Source organism: Gavialis gangeticus, unplaced genomic scaffold (assembly GCF_001723915.1).
Source record: "Gavialis gangeticus isolate Ggan-Ray unplaced genomic scaffold, GavGan_comp1, whole genome shotgun sequence".
Taxonomy (NCBI): Eukaryota; Metazoa; Chordata; order Crocodylia; family Gavialidae; genus Gavialis; species Gavialis gangeticus.
In genome coordinates this window covers 23,274,006-23,284,596 of record NW_017728993.1, presented here as the reverse complement: position 1 = coordinate 23,284,596, position 10,591 = coordinate 23,274,006, and the positions used below count along the sequence as shown (strand labels likewise).

At 47.2% G+C, this 10,591-nt stretch overlaps 1 protein-coding gene across 2 annotated transcripts in view; it reads left to right on the top strand.

Annotated features, from left to right (window-relative positions):
• Window positions 1-932: 932 nt before the first annotated feature.
• The window catches only part of LOC109286686 (cytochrome P450 4B1-like), a 28,158-nt gene continuing 18,499 nt past the window's right edge, over window positions 933-10,591 (top strand). For both annotated transcript variants that reach the window (XM_019501355.1, XM_019501356.1), the window contains exons 1-4: window positions 933-1,299; window positions 3,377-3,518; window positions 8,499-8,543; window positions 9,589-9,716. In XM_019501355.1, coding sequence (XP_019356900.1) covers window positions 1,120-1,299; window positions 3,377-3,518; window positions 8,499-8,543; window positions 9,589-9,716 — 495 coding nt within the window. In that variant the 5' untranslated portion in view covers window positions 933-1,119. The remainder of the gene's footprint in view (window positions 1,300-3,376; window positions 3,519-8,498; window positions 8,544-9,588; window positions 9,717-10,591) is intronic.

Genomic DNA, 10,591 nt, shown 5'->3' with positions numbered 1-10,591 from the left:
GTTGGGATTACCTCCCTTTGGGCTTGGAGGATCATCTCCTTAAGGAGCGACCACTCTCCTTGGACACCCGGCTCCCCTCCCCTCCGGGACGTCAGTGCCTCCCCGACTATTCTCCTTAGCTCATTGAAGTCCGCCCTCCTGAAATCTAGGGCTGCTGCCTTGCTGCAGGCCTTTGCCACCTTGCACTAGATGGTAAAATGTTTTACCTTTTATGAAGAGTTGATTTTATAAGTTGATTTCATCCTCTTGAAATTGCCTCACCCCTCCCCTGGCCCTAAAAACCTTAATACATCCCTCTGTACTTGTGAAAACCTCTGTTTTGCCCCACTATGAAAGCATCTCACCTTCAAGAATTCACCGTTTTATCCCAAAACCGGTGACTCTCTGAAAACCAGAAGCTGAAGAAAGAGCACAATAAAACTGACATGAACATAAAGAATTTTTTTTTTTGTAAAAATCGAGTTGGTCTAATAAAAGATATCGCCTCTACCACAAGTTTCAATTTCTTGAACTGAACATAAGCCATTCAGGGCACAGCATGGTGAGCATCTAATTCAGTAGTATATTCAAGTCATTGAGGACACCCACCGCTTTTAATTGCATTGAAGCTGTCATGGAACATGGCTGAAATCCCAGGCTGGATAGATTTGAGTGTCTTGATTATTATCTCACAAAGTAGGAGGGCAGGTGCCAAGTTTCAGCTGGTGTAAAGCAGTGCAGTCGCCATAAATCAACTTCATAAGAGGAGCCAGCCCATGGGGTTTGGTGCGTCATGCAGAATTGCACATGCCAGAGGGAGATTTTCTTGCAGGGTAACAGTTCTGTATATATCCCTGAGACATTTATGCCCCTCCTATGCACTTTTACAACATCTGAGCACTGCAGCTCAGAAGCAACAACAGACAAGAGAGCCAACCAACAGCACCCACAGTTCTTTCCATTGGATGAGGACAGGAACACCCTTAGGAAGCAGGTACAGATCCTTGTAATCAGGAACAACATGTGGGAGTGAACGTGACCTGGCACGGATAACACAGTACAGAGGGCAGAATCACTACCAAGCGGTGGGGCTGCTTATTCTGGGCCAGCCGTCAGGCGCAGCGACGTTGAAACTGCAGGATGAGCTCTTCTTGGCTGTTCAGAGATGTCTTCCAGATTTTCCCCCTGGTTGCAACACTGTGCCTGACCTGCTTGCTGTTGAAAATGATTCAGATGTATTGGAGGAAGCAGGAGATGCAAAAGGCCTTAGGCAGCTTCCCCGGTGCACCCACACATTGGCTCTATGGTCACATCAAACTGGTGAGTGTACACTGCGGCGTGCATGCATGTGCTTAAGAGCTGAGACTTTGCTCAGCTCGCAGACTGAGGGTCAGAGCAGCAGCCAGAAGGCAGCGGTGGTGGAGAGGGGCATAGAGCTGGTACAACAAAGCATTGATTTGCTTCTTGTTTTCTCTGTAACGAGAGACCCATCAGCTTGATGCATGTGGGCCGCAGCCAATATGAATTAGCTTTTTGTGACGGGTTGAGACTTGTTCTCCACAGTGAAAATGGAGCTTTTCTTTCTCCTGTGAACCCGCAGGAAAAGGCCGTGTCAGATGCTGGGTGTCTGGTCTGTGGCCCACAAAGACATTTTTGCTCACCGTTGATAGATCAGCCCATGACACAGAACACAAAGAGCTGCCTTGAAGGTCTCCCAGCTCTTTTTATCACACATTGAGAGCAGCTTGTCCTAGATAATTCGAATGAATTTTCTCAAAGAGGACCTAAGTGTCTTTATTATATGGGAAAGGGCATATCTGGTGTAGTAAAAACACCAGGATATTGCAGAATCATAGAAAATGAGGGTTAAAGGGACCTCAGGAGGGTCCAACACCCTGCTCTGAGCGGAGCCATCCTCAACTACATCATCCCAGTTTCGACGAAACGAAACGGGACAGCGGCTTCGAAATGAAGTGAAACTCAAAATGAAACGCTGCCCTGTTGAAACTTTGAAACGGAAGTTGAAATGAAATGGTGCTGTTTTGCACAATCCTATACAAGAGGTAGGTAGGTCGGCCCTCATCCTCCTTACCACTTTTTGTGACTTACTGTTAAAGCCAAAATGATGGTGTTCACAGAAGTAGATGCACAAATGGATTTCCAGGCATTCTAGCAGGGCAGAAGAGGATCACATTTAGGTTCCTAGGTCTACTTAGTCACTTCAAAGATGTCCAGTTTTGGCCCACCTCTACAGAAAGGATGGAGACAAAATTGGAGAGAGTCCAGCGGAGGGCAATGAAAACAGTTTGGAGGCTGGAGCATGTGACTGGTGAGGAGAGGCTGAGGGAAATGGGCTGATTGAGTCTGCAGAAGAGAAGACCGAGGGGGATTGAATAGCCGCCTTCACCTCCCTGCAGGGGGGCCGCAAAGAGGATGGAGCTGGGCTGCTCTCGGTGGAGCTGGACTCTCCCAGCCAGAGCTTTGTCTACCCAGGTATTAAAAACCTCCAAGGATGGAGAGTCCACCACCTCTCTGGGTAACCTGTTCTAGTGTTTTACTACCCTCCTAGTGAAATTGTTTTTCTTACTATCTAACCTCAACTTCCCTTGCTGCAACTTGAGCCCATTGCTCCTTGTTCTGTCATCTGCCCCGACTGTGTAATCAACACTGATTATCGGCACACCTATTTTCTCTGTCGGTGTCCTGATCACTTCTACTGAGCTGAGTCTCTTCAGTAGTTCCTGGCAAATTTCCCCAGTCTAGGTCAATGTGTCCAGTGGCAGGTAGCTGTACAACATTAGTCTGGATAGATCATCCACTTCACCACCAGGAGACACCTTGGGGGCTAAGATTCAGTTCCCACTACTCATTATCCTCAACAATGCAAGAAACTTAATGAGTCAAATAATCCATTCCCCTTCACCTGTCCCATGGAAAGGTTTGTGCTATAAACTCAGCATCTTAGCTCCAAAGAGACGACCGTCATTTCGCATGAGTTGCTGTACTACCACTCATTTTGGGAGTCAGTTTCTGTGAGCTGAGGATGTGCTCCTTAATGCTTCTGTGAAATGGGTTCTGGGTTGATACATAGGAGAACTAAGTGGGAGCCGCAGATCCCGGGGCAGACACAGCCATGTGTTTGTTGGGGATAGATCAGGAAATGTTATGGAAGCCAGAAAGAAGGGTCCTCAGGTCAGTAGGTGAAGGTACAGCAGGATCCAGCAGACTGTCTGAGCCCAGGATTGCTTTACCAGCACTTTACTGCTTGGCTTGGACCATATGGTGCAACCAGACTCTTGCTCGATGATCAAACTACTTCAGCAAAACTATTGTGAGAATGCGAACATGCCACTAAAAATCTGTTTTTAATTCTGCCTCCCTTTAATTAATGATGCAGATTCAGCAAGAGGAAGAACTGGACACCACAGAATCCTGGGGACAAAAATACCCGAACTGTCACCAGCTCTGGTTTGGGCCTTTCTTGGGCTTCTTGCAGATTAACCACCCTGAATATGCAAAGTCTGTCTTTAGCAGAGGAGGTAAGGACCCTGCATTTTCTGAGTGAGCATAACATGACCTTTCCCCAACACAAATCCATAAAGAGGTATGAGTTGTATGACTACAAAGTGGTTCCCCTGCCTCCACCCCAAAAAAAATTAACAGATTTTTCTTTCAAGGTGAACTTAAAAGATTTTATTCAGATAGATCCCCATCCTTCTCCTGCTTCTGCAGAATCAGATTGATGTTTGTGTTATAAAAGCAAAAAGTCCTTTTTCAGTTAGGAATGATCACTTTCCACGTGCATATTTAACAAGCGGCATATAGTCCACATAGTTGCACTTATTATTTTTGTGAGCTTTGGATGTAGCTCCTAATATAAAGGACTTCTATATTTGCAGTTTTGGCAAAAGAAGAACAGAGCTCTGTTAAGGCCAGTCTGAAAATGTGACCCTTAATATCCATTTCACTGTAGATTTTTCCACTCTCCCAAAACGTCAACTTGAAGCTCTCAACAGGATGTCTTCACTTCATCTTGCATACTTTATCTATACCCAAATTAACCTAGTTTGAGTGGGAGGGGCCACTCTGCTTTCACAGCCAGCCTACACACAGACCCAGACACAGGCATGGGCGAACCAGGCGGCCGCCTGGGGCCCGGACAGAAACGGGGCCCCGAAAATAGAAAAAAAAAATTATAATTGCAAAAAAAAGTTTTAATATTGTGAATATATGGGACTGGCTATGTTATCCATTGAGAGTGAACTATTTAAAGACATTGATACCACAGATGCGATAAAGGCTTTTGCAACAAAAAAAATCACCCCTGGTGCTAAAAGTTTCCCCTGGGGCTACCAGGAGTCTAGGTACGGCACTGCCTACACAGTGTGTGTGTGTGTTAGCCACTACCAGGTTTACTCATTAGGGAAACAATTGTTCAGCAATTGTTTCTTTCTCCCCTATCTGGCTTCAAGTCATGAGTGAATCAGATAACGAAGAAGGAGAGCTAGATTGAGTAGGCAGAAGCAAGAAAAGCCAGCCTCCAGGAAAACTTTTATATTTAGATAAAAACTGTAAAGTTATTTGGTCAATGCCTGCTGTTGTTAGGCTGCAGTATGGTGATGCATGAATGCATGAAAAAAACATAGTCTCTATATAAAGAATTGTTAGCACTGCTTTGATGATTTCATAGATTCATAGATTCATAGACATTCAGACTGGAAGGGACCCTAGAGGATCACTGAGTCCAGCCTCCCGCCCCAGAGGCAGGAAGTCAGTAGGGGTCATAGGATCCCAGCAAGATAAACATCCAAATTTCTCTTGAAGGCGTTCAAAGTGGGTACTTGAGCCACCTCCGGCGGCAGTCTATTCTAGACCTTGGGTGCTCGGACAGTAAAGAAATTCTTCCTTATGTCCAGCCTGAATCGGTCTTGGCAGAGTGTGTGACCATTCGACCCCGTCATCCCTTGGGGCGCTCTAGTGAACAATCGTTCCCCCGGATCCTGGTGGTCACCCCTGATAAACTTATAAGTGGCCACCAGATCACCCCTAAGCCTGCGCTTTTACAGGCTAAAGAGCCCCACGGCTCTCAGCCTGTCGTCGTAAGGTCTGTTTTCCTGACCTCTGATCATGCGCGTGGCTCTTCTCTGGACTCTCTCCAGCTTCTCCACATCCTTTTTGATTTGTGGAGCCCAAAACTGGGTGCAGTACTCCAGCTGCGGCCTCACCAAGGCCGAGTACAAGGGGAGAACGACGTCCCGGGATTTGCTTGAGAAGCATCTATGGATGCAAGCCAGTGTTTTGGTCGCTTTACTAGCTGCAGCATCACACTGAAGGCTCAGGTTCATCTTGTGGTCAACATGACCCCCAGGTCCCTTTCATCTGTAGTGCTAACCAGCGTAGCACTGCCGAACCTATAAGCATGGTGCAGGTCTTTCTTCCCAAGGTGGAGAACCTTGCATTTTCAGTGTTAAACACCATCAGGTTCTTGTCCTCCCATTTGCTGACCCTGTTCAGGTCAGCCTGGATCACCCTCCTGTCCTCAGGTGTGGATGCTTTACCCCAAAGTTTGGTGTCATTGGTGAACTTGGCCAGTCCACTTCTGACACCAATGTCCACATCACTGATGAAGATGTTAAGCAGTGCAGGCCCTAGGACAGAGCCTTGTGGGACCCCACTGGTCACAGCGCACCAAGACGATTGACTTCCTTCAGCCACCACCCTCTGGGTCCTACCGTGGAGCCAGTTCCCAGCCAGCGGACTGTGGTGATGTCAAGGCCGCAGTTAGCCAGTTTTGTCAAGACGTGATCGTGGGATACCAGATTGAACGCTTTTTTAAAGTCAAGATATACATCATCAATCTCCTTTCCCTTGTCCAGGTGATAGGTCACCTGGTCGTAAAAGGAAATGAGATTGGTCAAGCAAACCCATGCCGGCTATCCCACAGGATATTGCCGTCAGCTAGTCTGTTAAGGATGGCCTCCTTGATAATCTTTTCCAAGACCTTGCCCAGGATAGAGGACAGGCTGATGGGCCTGTAGTTTGCCGGATCTACTTATAGCAAATGGTGAAGGTGATCAGCTTGTGGTCACTGTCACCCAGCTTCCCTTGATTGATAGGTTACTGATTAGGTCACCCCTGGTTGCCAATACGAGGTTAAGCAACACTTTACCTCTTGTTGGCCCATAGACTCCCTGCGTCAGATAGAGGTCATCCACACATGAGAGAAAGCTTTGTGACCGCTTGGATTTGGCCGAGCGCTCCTCCCACGAGATGTCTGGGTAGTTAAACTGTCCCATGACAACCATACACCGGGACCGCATGGCCTCAGCCAATTCCCTGGCAAACTCCTGGTCAAGGTCTTGACCCTGGGTAGGGGGTTTATTGTAGACCCCCACCATAGTATCCCCTGTGTCATGTTCCTCATGGATTTTAACCCAGAGGGTCTCAAGTCATCCACCGTGGGTGCCAATGTGGGCTTGCAGAGACACATAGGTTTCCTTGACATAGAGAGCTACGCCCCCGCCCCTTTTGTCCACTCAATCCCTCCTGTACAGGGTATAGCCATCTATACCTGTGGTCCAGTCATGGGCAGGGTCCCACCGGGTCTCTGTTATCTCAATGACATGGTAGTTATTTGCATTTAGCAGGAAGACAAGTTCCTCCTGTTTATTCCCCAAGCTCCTGGCATTTGTATATAGGCAGGCAAGTGTCCCCTTAGGGGCCCTTGCCTTGCCTACAGATTGTACCAGGGTTGAGGCAGGGGTGGGTTCCCTTAAATGCCTTGGCCCATTGGCTTTGCAAGGGTTGTTCAGTCGGCCAGCAGTGGTGGTAGCCCCCCCATCCTCTGGTGGGCTCAGTTTAAAGCCTGGTGGAGCAGGTCAGCCAGTCTGGCTGAGAAGAGTCTCCTCCCCAATGGAGAGAGGTGGAGGCCGTCCCTTCCCAGCAGCTCGCTGCCTCTCTCGCCAAAAAGCGGGCTGTGGTCATGGAAGCCAAAGCCTTCCCAATGACACCAGCGCCGCAGTCTTTGGTTGACTACGTGGATCCTCCTCTCCCTCCTCAGCCCATAGCCCGAGACTGGGAGGATCGAAGAAAACACCACCTGCGCCCCCAGACCCTTTAGCCCCGCTCCCAAATCCCTGTAGCGCCTCATGACCCGGCTGGGAGCGCTCTGAGCTGTGTCATTGGTGCCCACATGGATGAGGAGCATGGGATAGCAGTCAGTGGGCTGGAGGAGCTTAGGGATCTTCTCTGTAATGTCTCGGATTCTGGCTCAGATTTAAACGATTCTGAAATCGCTTATAAAAATGAATGTTTCTAAAAGGTAGGGCTGTCAAACGATTAAAAAAATGGATCACGATTAGCTGCATGATGAAAAAAGGAGCTGCAATTAATCGCGATTTTAATTGCACAGCTAAAAGCTCAAAATGATGTGCAGAAAAAAAGTTATGCAAAATTTTGCAGGTACTTTGCATGTACCTGCTGGGTGGGTATGGGGGGTGTGTGTCGGGGGGCGGGGATATGTGAAGGTGTGGGGGGCTGTGGGTATGAGTGTGGGGTTTGGAGCCCAATCTATAGGGGTCTGGAGCCCAGGGAGGGGGGACCCCTGCACACCCCGCCAGGATGCCCAATATGAGCAGGGTCTCTGCAGAGCTGCCCCAGGCCTGGGGCATGCGCCCTGCCTGGGCATGGCCCCAGCAGTGGTAGGTTTACCCCACCCTGGCCCTGGCATGGGCCTGAACTTCCCTGCTTACTTGGTCCCAGGAAATCCTGACCCACCCCAGGTCCAAGGATGCCAGGCAAGCCTACTGCAGCCCAGAGCCATCTTCCTTAACCCTGTGACACTGCCAGCCTGGCTGCTGGGCCCCGGATTGGGGTTGTGGATGCATGGGTGTGTGGGTACATTCCCCTTTCCCCCGCTTCCTGCTGCAGCCACCCAGGGCCCACAGGCTGCCCTACGGCTCCTCTGCACTGGCACTGCTGCCCGGGAGGGCAGCCCGGGGGCGATGGTGATGGCAGTGGGGCAGGGCAGCCTGAGAACAGGCTCCAAAACCACGTGTGGGTTCAACACATTAAAAAATTTAACGCGTTAATTGATTCTTGCATTAATCACATGCATTAATGGCAATTAATTGACAACCCTAATAAAAGGCTTTTAAGAAATGGGTGGATCATTGTTATAAAAGAGTCTAACTGGGCAGCAAGTTGCTTATAACAATCTCGAGGACCTGTTTCCAATTTTTTACTGTGTGCAATACATTCAACTCTTGTCCTAATCACCTGTAAATTTATATATGAAGCCCTTAATATGAACATAACCATTTTTCCTGCAGGGAGATTTTGTCACTCCAAAAATAAATATTGCTACTAACAATAACTTGACTAAAACCCAGATGTGCTTTCAGTTATTGCTGTACTAACACGGGGCCAGAATTTAACAGGTTGACTTACCCTGATTAGTGCTGCATTCACTTTCTGTATGATTTTTCCATAATATTTTTTGTGTGTATTGAATTCCACAGATCCTAAGTCTCTTGAGACTTACAACTTTCTACTTCCATGGATTGGTATGTATGATCATGTTTAATTCTCATTGGCCTTGTGTAACAGGTTGTGAAAATCCTTAAAGAAACAAACTTTTACTTCTTGTGTCATACACACAACACCATTCAATAGCTTAGTCGCACAAATACACACACAACTGGAAGTATGTCAACGATGTACAGGAAAGCAGAGAGCTCAGAGTTCAGGTTGACTCATGGAACTTAAATGCATTATGTAGAGAATTATTTTACGTGATACAATTTCACAAAACATGATTTAACCCAGATCCAATCTGAGTTCAGTCTTAGCCTTGAATGAATATCTTTACCCAGACTCAATGCCCAGCTATTTAGGGATAAAAGGAGGGCAAGAAGAGGGATTATCTTATTTTAAAATGCAGGATTTTGGACATTGATTTTTTTTCCTGGTGAAATGTCAAAAGCTGAAATATGGGGAATTCTTATTTTTGTTTTATTTTGTTGCTTCAAATGCCATTGTGTTTTAGAGTGGTTGGTTGTAGCCGTGATGGCCTAAGGACATAGGCAGACAAGTTCTTTGGGTAAATGTGATATCTTCTAATAGACTAACTAAAAAGTTGGAAAAATTGTTCTTTGCAAGGGTGTTTGTGCCCGAAAGCTTACAAAAAACAATTTTTCCAACCCTTTAGTTGGTCTAATAAGAGATATCGCATCTACCCAAAAAACCTTGTCTGCCTATTGTGTTTTATTTTATTTCAGCTAAAATAAAATATAGGTTTAAGTCTAAATGAGTGAACATTTTGTTTCCCTTCAAAATGTGTACCTAAAACGTACCCAAGGAAAATACAGAATAGCTTAGTGATATTTCAAAGATATTTTTTCCATTTGCAATTTCTTACAGGAAAAATATGGTTTTCTAGGAAATGAAGAACTTTGATATTTCATAGATTTCATAGGCGTTGGAAGGGACCTCGTGAGATCATCAGGTCCAGCCCCCATATGTATTCCTTAGATATAATGCATCTAAGGAAAACTCCTCTCTCGCTAGCTGGTGACCTAACCAACTCCTGTGCATTGTGATTCTCCCCAGGACAAGGATTGCTGATTTTAGATGGGTCCAGATGGTTCCAGCATCGGAGGCTGCTGACACCTGGGTTTCACTATGATGTCTTGAAACCTTATGTGACCCTAATGGCAGACTCTGTCCGAGAGATGCTGGTAGGAATTGCTCTTGGTTCTGTCATGACTTCAAGCATCTGCCTGCTCCCTTCTCATTTAATAGCGTAATATCTGGCCAATAGTTTAGAATGATTTCAAATAATTTGAATCGTTCTTTCCAGGCCTGCTGGTTAGGTCCCAGAGTTGTAATAGTGCAGGAAGGGGAGCAGAAGAGAAGCCTTGCTACCTCTGTCTTGTCTCCAAGATCATTTAGCAGGCTGCTGTCCCTAAACACAGGCTTTCCAGCTATCTCTCAGCCTCTCGTGACACACAGATTTGAATCCAAGGGGTCTCGGGATCTGGATGGACAAAGCAGCTATGCTGATGCGCAAAGACGGAGATTTACTATGTAGGAAGCTGGTCCTTGGTGACTGGGATGAAGTAGATGCCCAAAACAGAGTAAGAGGGACCTAAAGCACAGCAGTTCATCCCATTTCATTCAGGGATAGTTTCATCGTTTCGTAGTCAGTAGGGTCGGAAGGGACCTGAGCAGATCATCTAGTCCGACCCCCTGCCTTGGCAGGAAAGAGTACTGGGGTCAAACGACCCCAGCAAGGTGTTCATCTAACCTCCTCTTAAAACCCCCCAGGGTAGGAGCCAGCACTACTTCTCTTGGACGTTGGCTCCAGATCCTAGCTGCCCTGACTGTGAAGTAGCGCCTCCTGATGTCTAACTTGAACCTACTCTCGATCAACTTGTGGCCATTATACCTAGTTACTCCTGGTAGTGCTCGGGGGGAACAGGGACTCTCTTGTTCCCCTCAGGACTCCTCCCGGTAAGTTTATCAATGGCCACTAGATCCCCCTCAGCCTTCTCTTGTGGAGGCTGAACAGGTTCAGGTCCCGTCGCCTCTCCTCGTAGGGCCTGCCCTGCTG